At 45.9% G+C, this 23,108-nt stretch overlaps 1 protein-coding gene across 1 annotated transcript in view; it reads left to right on the forward strand.

The window, feature by feature from the left end:
- acbd3 (acyl-CoA binding domain containing 3) overlaps window positions 1-23,108 on the forward strand; it is a 57,287-nt gene that overhangs the window by 22,301 nt on the left and 11,878 nt on the right. Inside the window, exons 3-4 of the mRNA XM_033020487.1 lie at window positions 12,837-12,978; window positions 14,036-14,176. Coding sequence (XP_032876378.1) covers window positions 12,837-12,978; window positions 14,036-14,176 — 283 coding nt within the window. The remainder of the gene's footprint in view (window positions 1-12,836; window positions 12,979-14,035; window positions 14,177-23,108) is intronic.

The raw sequence follows: 23,108 nt of genomic DNA on the forward strand, positions 1-23,108 counted from the left end.
GCTGTACACAAGTACAACAGGTAATGCAAAGAGAAAAAATACCAGAGTGCAGAATATAGTATTCCAGCATTATAGAGAATAAGTTAGGTTGGGAGATGAGGACTATCCCTCTAGCTTATGGAAGGAATGTTCAGTAGTCTGATAACAGCAGGGAAGAAGCTCAGACAGTGTGCAAACAGGCCCTTTGGCCCAACATGCCCCATCTACACTCGTCCCCACCTGCCTGTAGTTGGCCCATATCCCTCTAAACAAATCTTATCTTTGTACTTGTCCAAATGGTTTTTTCAAACATTGTGATCATACCTGCAATAGGAAAACAAGCTGTTCCTGAATCTTGAGGTACATGCTTTCAATTTTTGTACCTTCTGCCCGATGGGAGAGGCAAGAAGATGGAATGAGCGGGACGTAAATGTCCAATGATTGTGCCCTGGTAAAACCGAAGTCATTGGGAATCAAAGAACAGCACCTTATCCACGCGTGTAAATTAAGAACCGAAGTAGATGCCCGAGTCTATTCCACCATTTCATAAGAGAATGGCTGGTTGTGATGTCAATACGTTCCTGTCCACCCCCGGTAATCTCTCACCTCTTTGGATGAGAATGTACAAAGCAAGCTGAGCAAGCTTGCAGATAGCATCGTAGACAGTGAAGATGATTATCACAAATTACAGCAGCATCTTGATCATCTGGCCAAGTGGCCTGGGTAATGACTAATCAAGCTTAATTCTCTACTTTCAGGAAACCATGCATTTGTGCCCTTAGAACTCTGTTCTATAACACACTCCATGGCCCCACCATTTACGGTGCAAGTCCTTCCTTGGTTTAAATTAACAAAATGCAATGCCTCACATTTGTCCGAGTTATATTCCATCTGCCATTACTTGATCCACTTTCCCAGTCGATTTAGATCCTGCTGTAATTTAAAATAACATTAACTTTCTGCTATATCGTCAATTCTGGAGTCATTCACAAACTTACTAATCATGCCAAGTACATTCTCATCTAAATTGTTAATATCGATGACAAACAACAGTGAATCCAGCACCAATCCCCGGCGACACACCACTGGTTACAATTCTGGAAAACAACCCTGCATTAACACCCTCTGACTCAAGGGATTTGCTTGATCTCAGCTGCATGTGCCTGACATATTGAGTATCTACAACCCTCGTGAACCAGGGTTCACTAATCCTGCCAGCCTTTCCCTTCACTGTTACAGGAACACGCGGTCCCTGAAATCTCCTATCCCATTTAGGAAAGCCTTCTGCTTGCTGGACCTCCGTCTCCTTCTCCCTCTCCCTCTCCCTCCCCCCCCCACTTCCCATCTCTCCCTCCCTCCCCCTCTCTCTTTCTCTCTCTTCCTCCCTCTCTCTCTCTCCCTCTCTCTCTCCCTCTCTCTCCCTCTCCCTCCCTCTCCCTCCCTCTCCCTCTCTCTCCCTCTCTCCCTCTCTCTCTCCCTCTCTCTCTCCCTCTCTCACTCCCTCCTCTCTCTCCTCTCACCTCCCCTCCTCTCTTCCTCTCTTCCTCTCTCTCTTCCTCTCTCTTCCTCTCTTCCTCTCTTCCTCTCTCTTCCTCTCTCTTCCTCTCTCTTCCTCTCTTCCTCTCTCTTCCTCTCTTCCTCTCTTCCTCTCTCTTCCTCTCTCTTCCTCTCTCTTCCTCTCTCTTCCTCTCTCTTCCTCTCTCTTCCTCTCTCTTCCTCTCTCTTCCTCTCTCTCTCTCTCTCTCTCTCTCTCTCTCTCTCTCTCTCTCTCTCTCTCCTCTCTCTCTCCTCTCCGGTATCGTTCTCTCTCTCCTCTCGCTCTCTCTCGTCTCCTCTCTCTCTCCTCTCTCTCTCTCTTCTCGTCTCGCACTCTCTCTCATCTCTCGTCTCCTCTCTCTCTCTCTCTCCTCTTCTCCCGCTCTCATCCGTCCCCCCCCCCTACCCCCCCCTCCCCCCCCCTCTCTCCCCCTCCCTCTCCACTCTCTCTCCCCTCCCCTCCCTCTCCCCCTCCCCCTCCCTCTCCCTCTCTCTGTGTCTCTTCTATATTCCAGTGGATATAATACTAACCTGTCCAGCCTTCCTTGTAACACAACCCAGCATTCCATGTCTTAGAATAAAACCCCATGTATTAGAATAAAATAAATAATCCTCAAGTCCTATAAAACTGAAGCTTAACCTCTGTATTCAATTTCCTGAGCAATAAATGATGACACTGTGCCAATCTTGTAGACTGGTCAGTTGATCCTCAGCAGTTAGAAAGCTTTTACAATCATTCATCTGGGACAGGATCAATAGTTGCCTGGAGGAAACTGGACTAATTAAGGCAAACATACATCGATTTGTGTAGGGCAAGTAGTGTTTGACCAATGTGATAGAAAACATTGATGAGGTAATGTATAGAGATGAGACCAATGCAGTCGTGTGGTGCGAATGGATTTCCAGAATACTTTCCAGATGTTCCAGATATGAAATTATGAGAGGAACTAGATAGGGTAGACAGTCAGAGCCTTTTTCCCAGGATGGAAAAATCAAATACTAGAGGGGCAAAGTTTAAAGGATATATGCGGGGCACGTTTTTATACACACAAGGTGGTGGATGGCGTCCTGGAATGCGCTATTGGGGGTATTTTAGTTTCGTTTAGTTTAGAGATACAGAGTGAAAACAGGCCCTTCGGCCCACTGAGTCTGTGCCGACCAGCAACTACCCATACACTATTTCTATCCTACACACTAAGGATAATTTACAGAAGGCAATTAACCTACAAACCTGCTTGACTTTGGAATATGGGCAGAAACCAGAGCACCAGGAGAAAAGCCATGCGGCCACGGGGAAAACATGCTAACTCCACACTGGCATCAGCTGTAGTCAGGATTGAACCCGTGTCTCTGGCGCTGTAAGGCAGCAACTCCACCAGCCTTGCATTGCCACCCTGTTGCCACTGCGTACGTCTTTAATACACTGTGCATGGTGGAGACAGAAACTATATTGGTGTTCAAGAGGGGTTTGGATAGGCATGCAGGGAATGGAGGGATATAGATCACGTGCAGGCAGATAAGAATTATTCTTGGTATCATGTTCAGCACAGACATTGTTGGCCAAATTGCATCTTTTGGTGCTGCACTGTTCCTTGTTGTATAACAGGGCGGTCCTTGTCCAAAGTGAATGGGTTTGGGCTGGGGACAGGTTCAGGTTTGAACCTACTTATCACTCACTGCTCCCACAGACCCGCTCGGTTGAACCGGCAGTGAAGAGTGGACACTGGGGTGGAGAGTCAGCACATCAAGGGTGAGAATAGAATGATAATTGTCTCTTCTGTATTGCTGCAGTTGTTAAAAGCATCCCTGTTCCATTTACCCGTTGCAGCTTCATGCTTTCTGAAAGGTTTCTCTGTCATTCATTGATATTTTGCAGTGGAGATGGAGCCCGTTTTGTTTCTATACATTGTGCTATTTTGCTAGCTGCGCATTTATAGCGCAAGTTGTGTTTTGTCTCTGGATTTGGAATGAACAATAGCAGTTCACAAGATCATGAGAATATACAGTGTAGTAGCCCGCAATGTCCGTGCTGTCAAAATTAAACAATTTACATTCCTCCCACTTGTCAACTCTTGCTTGTAGCCTTTGTAGGTTGCTGTTGTTCTGGTGTTCTGGGCTCCAGTGAACCTTGTTCCAGTTTAATTGTGTTTCTCTGCTCGTGCTCAGCTGAAACATTCTTTGTATGCTCATAAGCCATTTGAGGGTTTGCTAGTTGCACCAAGAGGCAAACTGAAGCTGTTGCCAGCAGCCTTACAGCGGAGGGGCTGGCAGAAAGCCAAAGAATCAATACTCAAGGGTGGTTTGGATAGGCATGCAGGGAATGGAGGGATATAGATCACGTGCAGGCAGATAAGAATTATTCTTGGTATCATGTTCAGCACAGACATTGTTGGCCAAATTGCATCTTTTGGTGCTGCACTGTTCCTTGTTGTATAACAGTGCTAGTGAGGACGTGGCTTCAGTAACAAGGGGATTAGTTTAGTGTAGAGACACAGGCCCTTCAGCCCACCGAGTCCGCGCCGACCAACAACCACCCGTCTGTACTAGCCCTTTGTTATCTCGCGTTCTTGCCCACTTCCTACGCACTATTGGGCAATTTTACAGAGGCCACATAACCACATTTCTGTGGCACCCAATAAGGCTTCTGATTCCTGAGGAGACTGGAAATTCAGGCTGCAATGACTCTTACCAACCTCTCCAGATGCATCTGTCAGCACACTGTCAGGTTGCAACACAGCTTGGTTTGGCAACTGCTCGGCCCAAGTCTGCAAGAAATTGCAGAGAGAGAATAGCCCAGTCCATCAGAGAGAGGGTGAAAAACAGGAGCTCAATGGCTACCTGTGTTGTAAGATAGGTGATAAAGGGGGGCCATTTGGGGAGAGGTGAATGGTAGAGGGAACCAGAACCAGATTGGACGGCTGTCTGTGTCTGTATGGAACCAGGAAGTGGAGAGGGGACAAGAATAGATGGTGTCTTGGAGGAGGGGCTATAAAGTGGGACAAAAATGGGAGGAGTGGAATGAGGGGGTGGGGTGGGGGGGGGGGGGGGAGAACACACCAGAGGGAGGGTTACCTCGAATCGGAACATGTAATGATCAGACCGATATGGTGCTAACGTTTTGTAGTTTACATGTTCCCCCAATGCGTGTTTTTTATCAAATGCTTCGGTTTCCACCCGCATCTCAAAAGATGTGCAGGTTGGTAGATGAATAGATTAGATTCCTTTATTTGTCATTCAGACCTTTCAGTCTGAACGAAATTTCGTTGCCTGCAGTCATACATATAATAATAATAAATAACAAAACACACAATAAACACAAATTAGCCACTGCATATTACCTCTGGTGTGTCGGTGAGTGGTAGACTGATGTAGGGAGAATAACATGAGATTGGTGTCAATGGGTGGCGTTGGTTGATGCAAATATAGCGGGCTGAAAGGCCTGCCTCTGTGCTGTTTGTCTCCATGGGATTGAGTTCTGACACTGGAATTGAGATTTCCTCCCTGATTATAACACACGATCTTCCCATCTCCAGCCGACCCTTCCCCAAAACGCAGGTCTATTGGGCTCGTTCATTGGTGAGCATATCATCCGTCACGCACAGAGATGTACTTTCAAGTGCAGGGCATTGATCACGCGCTGTTGCTTTTTGTTTATTCTCCACTTACAAAGCACTGAAGCGGATAGTATTTCCTGGTTAATATTTACCAGCCAATGTCATTAAAACGGATGGTCTATGTGGAAACTATATGGCTTGCCTCTCTCCTTCCCTCTGTTGCAACACTTTAGAAGTCTGCGACTGCAGTTTTAGATTTTGACAGGTGCTGTGGTAATCTAAGATCAGTTCAAACAGCCAGGGAACAATGCTGAAAAGTGGGGCCTCCCTGGTCTGTACTTCAGATGCACAGGTTTCTGAACGGTCCTTCCATGAGTGTTTAAGAAGGAACTGCAGATGCGGGAAAATCTCATGAGCTATTGTTCTCTCCAACTCGCCTCTACCCCATTGCGGACATTGGACTTTGTCTCTGGAACTGGTGCGCTATAATGCCTGGATAGAGTGGATGTGGAGAGGATGTTTCCACTCGTGGGAGAGTCTAGGACCTGAGGCCACAGCCTTAGAATTAAAGGAAATACCTGTAGAAAGGAGATGAGGAGGTATTTCTTTAGTCAGTGGGTGGTGAATCTGTGGAATTCATTGCCACAGAGAGCTGTGGAGGCTGTCAATTGATATTTTTATGGTGGATATTGACAGATTCTTGATTTGTAAGTTGTCAGGGGTTATGGGGAGAAGGCAGGAGAACGGGGATGAGGGAAAGATAGATTAGCCATGATTGAAAGGCGGAGTAGACTTGATGGGCCAAATGGCCTAATTCTGCTCCTAGAACTTATGAATGCTGAGAACTATATTCTGCACCCTGTATCTTCCCCTTTGCTCCACCTATTGTACTTTTGAGTTTGGCTTGAATGTATTGATGTATAGTAGTATCTGTTTTCATTGGATCGCATGCAACACAATGCTTTTCCCTGTACCTCTATAGGTGTGACAATAATAAACCTCAACCTTAAGAACAGACTGCAGATAATCAGCCATTGAGAAATATTCTAATGCTAAACGGAACGCTTTTGTTTTGCACTGCAGCTTTCATGGATTGAAAATTATTTGTAGCGTATAATTGCACTGTCGAATTATAGTTTTAAGTTGGAACTTCAAAAGTGGGATTCTTTGCATGCGGATTGGTATTGGAGAGAGGCTTTTCAAGATTGTGAAGTGTAGTGAAAAAGTAAGAGCTTATTTGCACTCAGTGGTCAGTATGACGGAGGGATGATCATGAGACATATCGGAAGGAGAGGTTAGATCATTTCTAAGAGTTTGGAAACCTTGCTTCATATTGTTGTTGACGTGTCCATCTATTTTAGATTTACAGCACCAGAGATCATGATGGCATTTCAGCCCATTAGGCGAAACCTGTGTACAGGAACTGCAGATGCTGGTTTAAACCTTCGCTCAGTCCGCCTGGACCTACCTGATCTCCCGGTTGACAGACACTTTTATTTCCCTTCCCATTCCCACATTGATCATTCTGTCCTAGGCCTCTTCCATTGTCAGAGTGAGGCCAAATTAGAGGAACAACATCTCTTTTATGCTCGGGCAGTTTACAATCCCAGTGGTATGAATATTGATTTCTCGAACTTCAAGTAATCCTTACATCCCCTCTCTCTCCATCCCTCCCCTACCCAAGTCGTACCAGCTTCAGTCGTCTTGTTGAGTCTCATTGTCTCTACTCGTTCTCGCCGAACAAACAGCTAACAATGGCCTGTTTCCTTTATCATCGTAACTTTTTGTGCCTATCTTTCATTGATTTGGTCTACATCTCATTACATCACTGTCAATATCTCATGTTTCCCTTTCTCCTGAGTCTGAAGAAGGGTCTCGACCCAGAACGTCACCTATTCCTTTTCTCCAGAGATGCTGTCTGACCTGCTGAGTTACTCCTGCTTTTTGTGTCTATCTTCACAGATTAGGTCCTTATTGGCCAAATGATCACTCAATTCAATCCCAATCCCATTCTTCAAGTAAATGGCATGGGGAAGTAAAACGGAGATTGAGGTTGAAGAATGAGCTGTCCACTGTGATGTAATAGCATGTGTACATAAACTAGTTTCTCTGGTATCTTTCATGGGTTGGCACATCCGAAACACAGTTTGGAACTTCAAAGTACATTTTTATGGATAATGTAGGAAGATATCTCTTACCTGACTCTAATTCATGATCAGAAGGGCCCCCACCCAAAAAAAGTCATCTAGCCATGTTCTCCAGGGATGCTGCCAGACCCGCTGAGTTACTCCAGCATCATGTGTCTATTTTTGTCGACCAGCATCTGCGGTTCCTTGTGTCAGCATTCTTTGGTTGACCAGAGAATGGTATTTGATCGAAATATGCAAACAATAATTTTCCTGTCCATATTGTTTCACTTGAAGATACTTTATTTAGTACAGTTAGGTTAGAATGCAGAGGCTTGTAGTTGGACATTTCAGACCCTCCTACTACTGAAGCAGCTGAACAAAGATGTGGACACACATTCAAGATGGAAAGCCAGTAATTACGTCCAGTTGTACACAGCCAGAAAAAAAACGCCATGGTATTGGTTCAGGGTTGTGCAATTATCTATTGAATGGCCCAATCTTCACGATGTTGATTGGCAAAAGGGCATTTTTGTCGTTATCTGGTGTAGAAATAATACGGCACTGGAGAGGGGTGGCGCTCTGCCTGTTAAAACAGCCCTTATATATTTGCTTTTCCATGTTATCTATTTGTTTTAGTGCTGAGAATGCTATCAGTTCCAGTGCTGAAATTCCCCCGTCAATCATTGCTACCTCAAACGGGAACGCAGCAACTGCTCTGCTCTTGATCACCTGAACCCGCAGAGAGCGCTGATCCCAGCCCAGTCCAGTTCATCGCAGGCTCGGCACGACCTTCCATCCGATCCATCTTTCTGGCTGGAAGTATTGCCTTTTCTCACTTCTACCTTCTGGGAGAAGATAAGGGTCTTGAAAGCTCAGATGCCCAGACTTAAGAACAGTTTCTTTCCCATTGCTGAACCAATCGCTGCGTTCACATTAGCTAGGGTGGTTGGAATGGATGGGTTGGGCCTTTTAAAAAGGCCTGTTTTCCGCTGTGTAACTCTGTGACTCAGAGTTCCATCTTAATTTGTACATCATATGGTGCGCATTTCTACTGAGCCACAAGATCAAGCAAACAGTAATCAAAGAAGGGAGCATGCGATTGCAAGAGGCAACTGGAAAAGCCAGATTATAGTACTTTTACAATAGAATTACCTTCCCAGGAGATTCCTATTCAATTTGGCTTTCAAACTGGAAAATTGAGCTGCCATCCAAGAACACTGAACATCTTTAACTAGGCCAAATGATTGCGAGGAGCTGAAATGTACGGGGAATCTATAAATACATTTTCCAGAGACACATGGAACTGCAGATGCTGGAATCTGGAACAGACCACAAAGTGCCAGAGGAACTCAGCAGGTCAGGCAGCGTCTGTGGAGGGAATGGGCAGATGGTATTTCGGGTTGAGTCTGAAGAAGGGTCCCGACACAAAATGTTGTTTTTCCTTTTCCCTCCACAGATGTGGGCAGACCTGCTGAGTTACTCCGGCACTGTGTGTTTTGCAATCCATTAACTAGGTTAAGCAAGACTCTGTAGCCCCAGATCGGATATTTTAATTTTAATACAGGGTCAAGGATGGTACAAACAGACTATCCTTTTGAGACGAGGCGAGTCAGGAGAAAGAGTTAATGTATGGTACAGGCTACAAACAAAGTCAACAGCGGGGTGGGGATCATTAATAGTGATCAAACAGCAGAGATAAAGGCAGGCTTTGGTGATCCTCCCTGTTGTGATGAAGCAACCAGCCTCTGTGAATGAATGAATGAATGAATACGTTTATTGTCATTGCACAATACTGTGCAACGAAATTCCATTACATCTCCTCCGTTTAAAAAAATACAAACACGACAACCATTAACACATATGTACACTTATTAGTAAAAAATAAATAGGTATTTTAAAAGAATTTAAAAGAATTTAAAATAATTTGGCGGCATTTCTTGGAATTACATTTTGCTTCCCCAGCATTCTCTGTTGGAATTGGAATCCAAACAATGCACCAAGTACAGGAAAGAACTGAGAACCTAGTGTCATGCTGTTGGTACAATAACCTATCCCTTAAAAAGACAAAGTGCTGGAGTAACTCAGTGGGTCAGGCAGCATCTCCAGAGAACATTGATGGGAGACGTTTCGGGTGGAGACTCTTCTTCAGTGTATACCAGTGATTACCAACCTGGGGCCATATGGCAGATTTCAGGGGAGGGCCACAGAAAAAATTGGGGATTTAGGGGGCCACAGGTTCAATGAAGGGGGCCCACTTTTTTTCCGCTAATAATGTCAGAGGGGGCCACAGAAAAATTAAAGAGCCCAAGGGGGCCATGAACTAAAAAAGGTTGGGAATCACTGGTGTATACCATTATGAGAGGCATAGACAGGATAGACAATCAGAACAATCAGAATCAAACGCCAGAGGGCACAGCTTTAAGGTGAGAGGGAGAAAGTTTAAAGGCGATGTGCGGAGCAAGTTAGTTGACACAGAGGGTGGTGGGTGCCTGGAACGCGCTGTGGGGGTGGTGGTGGCGGAGGCAGATACGATAGTGGCATTTAAAATACTTTTGGATGGACACATCGATATGCAGGGAATGAAGGGATATGGATTATGTGCAGGCAGATAAGAATCGGTCTTGGTATCATGTTCGGCACAATCACTGTTGCCCAACGGGCCTCTTCTTTTGCTACACTATTCTATGTTCAATGCCAACACAGTTGAACACTTGGAGAAAATTTATTCTAATGTAAGGTGTATTGAATAAGGTGTATTGAATGATAGAGCTCTAGAGGCTAGTGGAGTCAAGGGATATGGGGAGAAGGCAGGCACGGGTTATTGATACGGGAAGATCAGCCATGATCACAATGAATGGCGGTGCTGGCTTGAAGGGCCGAATGGCCTCCTCCTGCACCTATTTTCTATGTTTACAAGACAGTGAATATGCATTCTCCCAGGAGTTTTGGTAAAGAAATGAGTGTAGACAAAAATGCTGGAGAAACTCAGCGGGTGAGGCAGCATCTATGGAGCGAAGGAAATAGGCAACGTTTCGGGCTGAAACCCACGGGTTTCAGCCCGAAACGTTGCCTATTTCCTTCGCTCCATAGATGCTGCTTCACCCGCTGAGTTTCTCCAGCATTTTTGTCTACCTTCGATTTTCCAGCATCTGCAGTTCCTTCTTAAAACATAAGAAATGAGTGTGGTCTTTATACCCAGCCCACTGAACTTGTGATGGTGCCCTGCAGTTCAATGATACAAACCTCAACCATTTTGGGTTACAACGTTTTGTTACGGTGTTCTGAAGGCTGATCTTATCGAAATGTAAGCAAAAGTGGACAGATGGATCGATGTATCTGATCCTATAGAGTTGTACAAAAACATGAGGGGAATCGATAGGGTGAATTTTACCCAGAGTGGAGGAATCGAGATCGGTTTAAGCTGAGAGGGGATAGATTTAATAGGAAACCTTTTCACTCAGAGGGTGGTGGGTGTATGTAACGAGCTGCCACGGGAAGTAGTTGAAGCAGATAATATAACAGCATTTAAAAGAGACTCGGACAGGTACATGGATAGGAAATGTTTCAAGGGACATGGGCCAAACGCGGGCAAATGGGACGAGTATGGATGGTGCATGTTTGGCATGATGGGCCGAAGGGCCTGTTACTGTGCTGTATGATGCTGACTCTGAGTGATATAAAATTCAGCAGAATTATTGATGGAACCAGATCGATTAGCAGTGGTGACAGGTATTAGGAAGATTAAGATAATTCTGATGCAGGGTAATTTCACTGGCACATCCGCCTTTTTCCATCAAAACATCCACAGTGATTGTCTATCCACAGAAGCTTCTGGAGAAGCTGGTGTTTACTTCCAGTTAAGAGAGGTGACTCACCTGCGTCTTTTGCTGAGCTTCTGGGATTCATGTACCCACGAAGTATCATCTTAGCCCATAACAGCCAGCTGCAAGTTAAAGCAGTCGACACAATCAAAGATTTGTCCCACCCCGGTCATTCCTTCTTCTCCCCGCTCCCGTCCAACAGAAGAAGCTTGAAAGCGCGCACCACCAGACTCGAGAACAGCTTCTTCCCCTCTGTTAACAGGCTTCTGAACGGCCCTTCCATAAGCTAGGGTACTGTCCGATTCATCTCTACAGCATTGCGGACATTGGACTTTGTCTGTGGAACTGGTGCGCTACAATGCTGAGAACTATAGTCTGCACTCTGTGTCTTCCCCTTTGCTCTACTTGAGTTTAACTTGATTGTATTTATGTTTAGTATATCTGTTCGGTTTGGCTAGCATGCAAAACAAAGCATTTCATTTGGTACAAAACCTTAACCTAAAATAGTCCACGGGATCAAGTCATAGTCCAGAAATTATTGTCCAAGCCGTTTGTAGGACAGTACAATACAGCACAGGAACAGGCCCTTCGGCCCACAATATCCATGCCGAGCATGATGCCAAGTTTTAATTTGGAAGTAGATAAATCACCAAGACCAGATGTATTTTTCTTCCGCTCTTACATGACACGAAAGCAGAGAGATTGAGTAGAAACTATCTGTGAAACTGTTTGTCAGATCAGCAACTCGGGCTGTAGATCTAAAGCATTCGGTCGATGGACAAACTTGAAGCCTTTTCACTTGGAGGAGGTGGGGTCGGTGTAAATGAAGAAGTACAGGAATTAGATCTCCTCATCTGAGAGCCGCTGCCTAGATTTTGTACATCAAAACTGTAATGGGATCAGTATGCCAGCTTCCACATGATAGATGCAGAGTTTGATGACCTCTGTCAGAGGAAAGCTGGAGTCTCGGTCTCAAAATAGAGTTGGCCATTGAGTCAGAGATGAGAAATATCTTCTAAAAAGGAGTGGTAAATGTTTAGAGGGCTGGTGCAACAAAATCACACTTTTCATTCAGAGGGTAGTGTGAACGAGCTGCCAGAAGGGCGGCATGTAGGCGCAGCCATAGAGTTGTTGCCTTACAGAGTCAGAGACCTGGGTTCGATTCTGACTACGGGTGCTGTCTTTATGGAGTTTGTATATTCTCCCTGTGACCCCGTAGATTTTACAGTTATAAGTGATAGGAGCAGAATTAGGCCCATTCGGCCCATCAAGTCTACTCCACTTTTTAATCAGAGCCGATCTATCTCTCCCTCCTAACCCCATTCTCTTGCCTTCTCCCCATAACCCCTGATACTCATACCAATCAAGAATCTATCTATCTCTGCCTTAAAAATATCCATTGACGGCCTCCACAGCCTTCTATGGCAAAGAATTCCACAGATTCACCACCCTCTGACTAAATAAAATCTTTAAAAGTATCAGTGGTATTCTGCTGTTTGAGAATCAAGAGGCAGTTTTGGTATCTTTTGCCCAAAGGATTGAGAGCTCTGAGCAATTCAGTAATTTCTGCTGTAAACATTGGTAACTAGCTGGCACCCAGGCTGTAGAAAAGATAGCAGATCAAATCTTTGTGTGGGAACGTTTGAACGTTAATAGAAATTCTAGGGACACAAGGAACTACAGATGCTGAAATCATGAGCATAGCACAAAGCACTGGAAGAACTCAGCAGGTCAGGCAGCACCTGTGGACAGGCGACGTTTTGGGCCAGGGCCCTTCTTCAGACAGAAATTCTAATCATTTTTCTTTCTGTCCACAGAAAAAGATGGAAAAGCTTTTCACCCAACGTACGAAGAAAAACTGAAGCTTGTTGCTCTTCACAAGCAGATCTCCGTTGGCCCGTACAGTCCTGACTCTTGTCCCGAGGTCGGCTTCTTTGATGTTCTTGGCAACGACAGGAGGTAATTGTGCCGCAGGTCTCTATGCTATTTCAGCCCCCCTCCCCTGTGTCCACCTATCGCATACCAGGTTTTGTCCTGCCCCCCACTTCTCTTTTCCAGCTTTCTCCCCACTACCATAATCTGTCTGAAGTTGGGTCCTGACAAAAATCGTTTGTCCATTCCCTCCACAGATACTGCCCGACCCCCTAAGTTCCTACAACGCATTGTATTTTACTCAGGATTTCAGCATCTGCTGCTGCTTGTGTGTCTGGAGTCTGGTTTATGAATTCCTCCGTTCAAGGCCCTCATCTAGTTTTTGAATCGTCCTCGTTCATCGCTCCCAGATTGAAGTCTGTGCCTTCAGGCGGCGTGGCTACAAACTCTGGTAATCAGTTGGGATGTAGGAGGAAAACGGAGTATCCGGAAGAAATCCAAACGGTCACAGGGGGAATGTGCCAACTCCACATAGACAGCACCCAAGGATCAAGCCGGGGTCTCTGGCGCTGTGAAGGCAGTGGTTCTACTGCTGCGCCACTGAACCGCCCTCGATAAATGTCCCTACTTGTAAAAATGGATATACTGCTACCATAAAGAACAGGCTGCACCTGAGTATCATTTCTCCTCAAACAATGCTGTAAAAAGGTGCATTAACTGGTCATTAATAATGCAGGTAGCGGAAATGTGTCCAGTGTATCTACAGTTCAAGAATAATTCAATGTATTACTTTAGACTTTAGAGATACAGTGTGGAAACAGGTCTGTCGGGTCCACGCCGACCAGCAATCACCCTGTACACTAGCACTATCCCACACACTAGGGATAATTTACATGCTGTAGAAGCCAAATTAACCTACAAAACTGCGCGTCTTTGGAGTGTGGAAGGAAACTGGAGAAAGCTCACGCGGTCACAGGGAGAATGAAGAAACTACAGACAGCACCCGTAGTCAGGATCGAACCCGGGTCTCTGGCCCTGCAAGGCGCCAACTCTACCTCTGTGTCACTGTGCCGCACTTTGATTTGGTGATGCTAATAGTTTAGTAAGACCACTGATAGATGTCCTTCCATCCTTTTATTATTAGGAGAGAATGGACTGCCTTGGGGAGCATGAATAAAGAAAATGCCATGGTGGAATTTATCCATTTGGTGAACAAATGCTGCAATCTGTTTGAACCATATGTCACCTCTCATAAAATAGAGAAAGAAGAACAGGAAAGAAAGAGGTAAGAACTTCATTGCCTCTCTTCACCGAACCCCAACTTAATATTGGTTTATTAATGTCTTATGTACCGAGATCCAGCGGAAATCTTTGTTTTGGATACCATCCAGGCAGATCACGCCAGATATAAATGCAACAGATAGAGCAAAAGCAAAAATAAACAGAGTGCAGAATATAGTGTTGCAGCCAGAGAGAAAGCGCAGATTAAAAATGTGCAGAGGTAGATTGGAAGATCTAGAATATATTGTAAACATACGAGAGGTCCATTCAAGAATCTGATATCAGCGGGGAACAAGCTGATCTTGAATCTTGTAGTACTTGCGTTCAAGCTTTTTACCTTTTGCCCAACAGGAGAGGGGAGAAGAAGGAATGACTGGGGATTGAGTGACCTTTGACTGCTTTCTTAAGGTGGTGTGAATGTCGTGTAGAAAGGAACTGCTGAAGTCTTGGGGCTCCTTCACTGTCAGATCAAGGCCACACACAAATTGGAAAGGCACCTCATATTTTGCTTGTGCTGCTTTACAGCCCATCTTTATGAAAGTTGATTTCTTGAATTTTAAGTGACCCCTACATCCCCTCTGTCCCCCCAGTTGTCCTACTAGTTACACTGTTCACATCCTTGTATACCTTCTTTATCACCTCTTCCCCAACAACGGGCTGTTATGAGCTCCACCCTCCCTGGTCATCTGTTGCCGGCCCTGCGTTGTTCTGGCCTTCTCTTACCTCCAGTTCCCTCCCCTCTACTTTCAGCCTGAAGAAAGGACCCGACCCAAAACCTCACCCATCCTTTTCTCTCAAGAGGTGCTGCCTGACCCGCTGAGTTACTCCAGCACCTTGTTTCTACCGGTGGTGTGAATGTCGATGGGGAGAAGGCTGGTCTGTGGGATGGATGCATTGGGCTGGATCCATGACTCTGCCGTTTCTTGCCGCCTTGGACAGAGTGGTTGCCAAATCAAGCTGTGCTGCAGCCCCATAGGTTGCTCTCTATGGTGCGTCTGTGGAAGTCGGTAAGAATCATTGGAGACATACCCAACTTCCTAGTCTTTTGAGGAAGTAGAGGCATTTGTTTGCTTTCTTGCCAAATTGTTGGTGATGTGTACAGCGAAGAAATTGAAGCCTTCGACCGATTAAGCACCATTGATGCAGTCTGTGGTGTGAATTCCACTTCGCTTCCTGAAGTCGATGATCCAGCTCCCCCTGCTTTGCTGAAATTAAAGAGAGAGAGGTCGTTGGATGAGGTTGGTGCTTGAAAATCATAGTTTTTGTCATACAGAATGACGGGGGTATTTTTGGGGATCTTTCCATCCACATTGTTTCAGCCGTGGCTCCGTGTGTCGGTTCCCTCCTCTGGAACGGTTGTCACAGTTGAGCAGCTGGACACAAATATCTGGCGGAGTACCAAGTGTTGAAGTTTGCCCCTCTCAGGTTAAACACTAAAGTGTGAGGGTGGCTCAGTGTCCCAGTTAACCCTCACCGCTCAGGCAATGTGCCAAAAACAAACGATCCACAAACGATTCTTTTGAACTTCTACAATGCACTGTTGAAAGTATTCTGGTCGGATGCATCCCAGCCCTGGTGCGGCAACTGCTCTGCTCTTGACTGCCTGAACCCCTAGAGCAGGAGTTCCCAACCTTTTATTTTGTCCCATTTACCCCTGGCAAGTTTAATAGCACATAACAATATTATTTCACTTGTTTATGAACAACTAATGATGAGCAGATACAAGTATAACCAGAACCAAACACAGTCAGTCAATGAGAAAAAAATATCAGAATCAACAAATTTACCCCCTGGGTAGGCGAAATTTACCCCGGGTTGGAACCCTTGCCCGAGAGAGCGATGAACACAGCCCAGTCCATCACAGGCTCGTCATTCCTTCCATCCAGTCCATCTGCACTGGACATTGCTTCAGGAAGGCTAGACAAATCGTCAAGGATGCCTGACCATTCCCATTTCTCTCTTCTACCTTCTGGGAGAAGATACAGGAGCTGGAAAGTCCAGGAACAGCTACTTCCCCACTGCTATCATACTCCTGAACCGATTACGTCTATTACACGCCTTCCCTGTGCTGCCTCGTACTCGTAGCTCTCAACCTCATTCAGTTATTCTGTTATTGCACCTGAGTATTTGTTTTGCACTATTTGAGATTGCTCTATAATCTTTGGTCCATTCTGCTGTTTTGCATTCATCATTGTACTGATTGTTGTATTTATTTTTGCCATGTGTACAGTATACTCTGAACTTTGTGTGAACAAGGAATTTCATTGCACCCTGGTATGCATGACACTAAACTTACCTGAACCACATGCTTATCACCTTCCAACAGCCATCTCCACCTTCGCCCTCCCCTCACCCCACCTGGTTTAATCTGCCTTTTCTTCAGCCTGCCTCGATCTATCATCCACCTGCCCCTCTTTCCCAATTTAGAGGTATTGGGGGTAGGGTGTTGACACATGGATAGAAAATTCGTTGGCAGTCCGGAAGCAAAGAGTAGGAGTTTCATGGCAGGCAGTGGCGAGTGGAGTGCCGCAAGGCTCAGTGTTGGGGCCGCAACTGTTTACCTTATATATTAATGATTTGGAAGAGGGAATTAGGAGCAACACTAGCACGTTTGCGGATGACACAAAGCTGGGTGGCAGTGTGAACTGTGAAGAGGATGTTAGGAGGTTGCAGGGTGACCTGGACAGGTTGAGTGAGTGGGCAGATGTGTGGCAGATGCAGTATAATATAGATAAATGTGAGGTTATCCACTTTGGCGGCAATAACACGGGGGCAGATTATTATCTCAATGGGTTAGGTTAGGTAAGGGGGAGGTGCAGCGAGACCTGGGCGTCCTTGTACACCAGTCACTGAAAGTTGGCGTGCAGGTACAGCAGGCAGTGAAGAAAGCTAATGGAATGTTGGCCTTCATAACAAGAGGATTTCAGTATAGGAGTAAAGAGGTTCTTCTGCAGTTGTATCGGGCTCTGGTGAGACCACATCTAGAGTATTGTGTACAGTTTTGGACTCCTAATTTGAGGAAGGACATCCTTGTGATTGAGGCAGTGCAGCGTAGGTTCACGAGATTGATCCCTGGGACGGCGGGACTGTCATATGAGGAAAGATTGAAAAGATTAGGCTTGTATTCACTGGAGTTTAGAAGGATGAGGGGGCATCTTATAGAAACATATAAAATTATAAAAGGACTGGACAAGCTAGATGCAGGAAAAATGTTCCCAATGTTGGGCGAGTCCAGAACCAGGGGCCACAGTCTTAGAATAAATGGGAGGTAATTTAAGACTGAGGTGAGAAAAAACTTTTCCACCCAGAGAGTTGTGAATTTATGGAATTCCCTGCCACAGAGGGCAGTAGAGGCCAAGTCACTGGATGGATTTAAGAGAGAATTAGATAGAGCTCTAGGGGCTAGTGGAGTCAAGGGATATGGGGAGAAGGCAGGCACGAGTTATTGATAGGGGACGATCAGCCACGATCACAATGAATGGCGGTGCTGGCTCGAAGGGCCGAATGGCCTCCTCCTACACCTATTTTCTATGTTTCTATGTAACTCCACTCTGCCTTACCTGGTTCCATCTGCCTGTCGTTCTTGGCCCCTCTGGTCCACTAATCACCTTTAGACTTTAGAAATACAGCATAGAAGCAGGCACTTTGGCTCACCGAGCCGGCACTGACCAGCGATCACCCTGTTCACTGGCACTATCCTACACACGATGGACAATTTACAATTTACAGAAGCCAATTAACCTATATACCAGTGCGTCTTTAAGTGTGGGAAGAACCCGGTGAAAACCCACACGGTCACAGTGAGAACGTACAAACTCCGTACAAACAGCACCCGTAGTCGGGATTGAACCTGGATATCTGGTGCTGTAAGGCAGCAGCTCTACCGCTGTGCCACTGTGCTGTCCTCCGGCTCCTGTCTCACTGCTCCCCCTCTGCTCTCTCAACCAGCTATCTCTCACCTCTCTTCTCTTTGTCCTGCTGCAGGGATTTGAGCCAATAGACAATAGGCTTCAACTGCAGGAGTAGGCCATTCGGCCCTTCGCGCCAGCATCGCCATTCAATGTGATCATGGCTGATCATCCCCAATCAGTACCCCAAAATGTCAACATTTCCACCCCCCCCACCCCTACCCCTTCCATAGCTGCTGCTCTACTTGCTAAGGTCCTCCAGCAGTCCAATTATACTATATTGAGTCAATGATAGGTTATTGTCACGTGTACCTAGGTACAGTGAAATGCTTTGTTTTGCACATAATCTGGTAAAATCATACACCAGGCCACCTCTAGGCAGTTCACAAGTGTCACCACGTTTCTGGAGCTGGTGTTACAATAGCTCACGAAATAGTCCTATCCACAACCTCCCACTGCCTGTGGCAGCAGCCACCCCCCCACCCCACCTCAGATCGTTGCTCGAGATTCCAGTCCTCAGATTGCCTCAGATTTTTATTTGTTGGCACTTTCTGAGCACAAGTTGAACAAAAATGGCTTGCATCTGCAAGGAAGAGAAACGTTTCACTTGTGTCCCTGAGGAATGCAGCAGTTGCCCCTGGATGTGACTGGCACATGGCTCCGGGAGCCACGTGCATGCTGCCGACTTTTGGCAGCCAACTTGCAAGTTGCCCTGGTTGTTTGCAGCACAATAGATTCCAGCCCTGGCAGGAACTGAACGCAGGAGAGACTGGTGGTTCTGGAATCCACTGCAGAGATTTAATACCTCAAGGGATCTGAAATGCAAGTGTTGGACATTGTTTCAGCTTAACTGAGCTGCTGTTGTTCAGCATTTATTTGAACTCTGCACCTCGAAAGGGGTATGCACTAGGTGTACAAAGAAACTGCAGATGCTGCTTTACACCGAAGACACAAAATGCTGGAGTAACTCAGCGGGTCAGGCAGCATCTGTGGAGAAAAGGCGTAGGTGACGTTTCAGGTCGAGACCCTTCATCAGACTGAGATACCCAGTACACACCGGGTTACAGTGTTCAGCTGCTGAAGTTGGGAATCATAGACATCACAGAAACAGGCCCTTCGGCCCAACTTGTCCAAGCTGACCAATATGCCTCATCAACGTTAGTCAGTAGCAAGAAAATCTTTAAGGTAGACACAAAATGCTGGAGTAACTCAGCGGGTGAGGCAGCATCTCTGGAGAGAAGGAATGGGCGATGTTTCGGGTCGAGACCCTTCAGCCTGAAGAAGGCCTGGAGGCCTGTGACTAGTGGTGAGCTTCAGGGGTCGGTGCTGGGCCTGTTACTGTTTGTCATCTATATTAATAATTTGGATGAGAACATACGGGGCAAGATTAGCAAGTTTGTTGAAGATACAAAAGTGAGTGGTTTTGCAGATAGTGAAGATGGTTCTGAACGATTGCAGCAGGATCTGGATCGATTGGCCAGGTGGGCTGAGGAATGGTTGATGGAATTTAATACCGAGAAATAAGAGGTGGTGCATTTTGGGAAGTCTAACAAAGGAGGACCAACACAGTGAATGGTATGCCTCTGGGGAGTGTTGTTGAGCAGAGGAATCTAGGAGTATAGGTGCATGGTTCCTTGAAAGTCGAGTCGCAGGTAGATCGGGTGGTTAAAAAGGCTTTTAGTACTTGGCCTTCATCAGCCAGACATTTGAATAATTTGGAGGTCATGTTACAGTTGTATAAGACGTTGGTGAGGCTGCATTTAGATTATTATGTTCAGTTCTGAGCACCATGTTATAGGAAAGATGTTGTCGAGCTGGAAAGGGTACAGGAAAGATTTACGAGGATGTTGCCAGGAATAGAGGGTCTGAGCTACAGGGAGAGATTGAGTAGGCTGGGACTCTATTCCTTGGAGCGCAGGAGGATGAGGGGTGATCTTATAGAGGTGTATGAGAGAAATAGATCGAGTAGATGCACAGTCTCTTGCCTAGAGTATATAAATTGAGGACTGGAGGACATAGATTTAAAAGGTTTAAAGGTCTGTTTATTGTCGCGTGTACCAATTAAGGTACAGTGAAACTCAAATTACCATACAGGAAAAAAAGCAACGAAACACACAACTACATAAAAGTTAACATAAACATCCACCACAGCGGATTCCCCACATAAGTTAAGTCCTGCAGGCTCCTGCGATTGCGGCTCCTGAAGTCGGTCTCCAGCAGAGGCCGCCAGCACCACGATGTTTGGCCACAGTGCGGACGGAGATATGATACGGGAAAAAAATCGCATTTAACTCATACAAAAAAACAACAAAGAAGGAAGGGATGAGACGGACAGTTGTCGAGGCGGCCACATTCCTCACTGTGATGGAAGGCAATAAAGGTGAAGGGGAAAAGATTCAATAGGAATCTGAGGGGTAACCTTTTCACACAAAGGGTGGTGGGTGTCTGGAACAAGCTGCCAGAGGAGGTGGTTGAGGCAGGGACAATCCCAACATTTAAGAAACAGTTAGACAGGTACATAGATAGGACAGGTTTGGAGGGATATGGACCAAACGCGGGCAGGTGGGACTAGTGTAGCTGGGACATGTTGGCCGGTGTGGGCAAATTAGTCCGGAGGGCCAGTTTCCACACTGTATCACTCTTTGACTCTAGTAGCTGCGTTACAACGTCAGAAACCCAGGTTTGATCCGGACTACGGGTGCTGTCTGTACGGAGTTTGTACGTTCTCCCTGTGACTGCATGAGTTTTCTCCCAGTGTTCCCAGTGAGAATGTACAAACTCCGTACAGACAGCACCAGAAGTCAGGATCCAACCCGGGTCCCTGGCGATGTAAGGCAGCAGCTCTACCGCTGAGCCACTGTACAGCCCTGTGCTGTGATGAATCGTTTCCTTTTAGTTCCCATGAAGTATTCCCCAACCCCTTCTCCATTCTACCTATCAATTGCCCATTTACATTGGACTGCACTGTACTCTGTGGTTGTTCATGCTCCTCCTTCACCATTACCCCAACCCACATCTTCTCCTTCGCTTTCCCTCTGCGCCCGTGTTGGCTTTCCGGTTTTCCTCCTTTAAGATACTGCTCAGGTAACGAGAGGTTGGACAAACCTGGATTGTGTTCTCTGGAGTGGCCTGCCAGCCTTCATCGGTCAGGGTATTGAGGCATTGAATATCACAGTCAGGAAGTCATGTTGCAGCTTTCTAAGACTTTGATTAGGCCACATTTGGAGTGGTGTGTGCGGTTCTGGTCTCCAGTTTGGAGAAAGGGCGTTTACAGTTTACAGTATATTGTCATGTGTACCGAGGTAAAGTGATAAGCTTTTCTTGCATGCTAACCAGTCAGCAGAAAGACAATACATGATTACAATCGACCCATTGTAATCCTGTATAGATACATGATAAGGGAATAACGTTGTGCAAGGTAAATCCAGCAAAGTCCAATCAAGGATAATCTGACATCAAAGAGGTAGATAGTAGCTCAGGACTGCTCTCTGGTTGAGGTAGGATGATTCAGTTGCCTGATAACAGCTGGGAAGAAACTGTCCCTGAATCTGGAGGTGTGTGTTTTCACACTTCTATACCTTTTGCATGATGGGAGAGGGGAGAAGAGGGAGTGGCTAGGGTGCGACTGGTCCTTGATTATGCTGCTGGCCTTGCCGAGGAAGTGTGAGCTATAAATGGAGTCAATAGAGGGAGGTTGGTTTGCGTCAAAGATCCTACAGCGGAGCAAGATAGACCACTCCTTCTAAATGCAATGGGCTGACGTGTAGTACGCAACGGAGCGGAACGTGGGCCTTTTTTTCATGCATTTCAGTAACCCGACCCGACCCGACTTGCAGTGTAATCAACGTTGCGGGGGGACAGTTTGTGTTAATAAATTTAAATTCTGCAAATGAGGAGAAGATTTTTACCAAAGAACTTTTATTTTTACGAGGATGTTTTACCGGCTTCCGTCTCCGCACTAGTTATCTTTGCTCCGCTATGGGATCTTTGGTGCGGAGACAGAAGCCGGTTACGGAAATGGGGCCAAAAATTACCCATGAATCTGCCCATGACCGTACTACGTCTTTTTCGTCGAGTGATCTATCTTGCTCGCTACAGGATCTTTGGTTTGTGTGATGGTCTGGACTGCGTCCACAATTCGCTGCTTGGAGAGGGTGCTGAACAGGTTTACCAGAATGCTGCCTGAATTAGAGGGTATTACTTAAAAGGATAGGTTGGACAAACTTGGATTGTTTCCCCGCTGCATTGGAGGCTGAAGGGAGACTTAATAGAAGTATATATAATTGAGAGGCATAGATACAGTAGACAGTCAGAACCTTTCTCCAAGGGTGGAAACGTCAAAGACCACAGGGCATAACTTTAAGGTGAGAGGGGCAATGTTTAAAGGAGATGTGGGAGGCAAGTTTATTTTTTTACACAAAGGGTGATGGTGCCAGGAACACACTGAAGGGGTAAAGGCAGATACAATAGTGGTGTTTCAAAGACTGAGATAGGCGCATGGATATGTAAGGACTTTACTTTATAGATATAGCCGGGTAAAAGGCCAATCGGCCCACCGAATCTGCGCCGACCATGGTACAGCCTAGTCTGGATACACTAGCACTATCTTACACACTAGGAACAATTTTACAGTTACCATATTACCAAAGCCAATTAACCTACAAACCTGTACATCTTTCAAATGTGGGAGTACCTCGAGAAAACCCACGCAGTCACAAGGAGAACGCACAAACTCTGTACAGACAGCACCTCTTAGTCTGGATGGTACCCGAATGTCTGGTGCTGTAAAGCAGCAACTCTGTCGCTGCACCACTGTGCTGCCCTAATGGGCTGCTATGGATTACATGCAGGCGGTGGTGATTAGTTTAACTTGGCACCACGTTCGGCATGGACATTGTGGACCAAAGGGCCTATTCCTGTGCTGTACTATTCTATATTCCAATATCTGCCACTTAGATCTCTGGATTAGGTGACATATTTTTGCTGATTAATTCTATGGGCATTGAGAGCTTTTACTGCAGTAAAGGC

The sequence above is a fragment of the Amblyraja radiata genome, chromosome 5, assembly GCF_010909765.2.
Source record: "Amblyraja radiata isolate CabotCenter1 chromosome 5, sAmbRad1.1.pri, whole genome shotgun sequence".
Lineage (NCBI taxonomy): Eukaryota > Metazoa > Chordata > Chondrichthyes > Rajiformes > Rajidae > Amblyraja > Amblyraja radiata.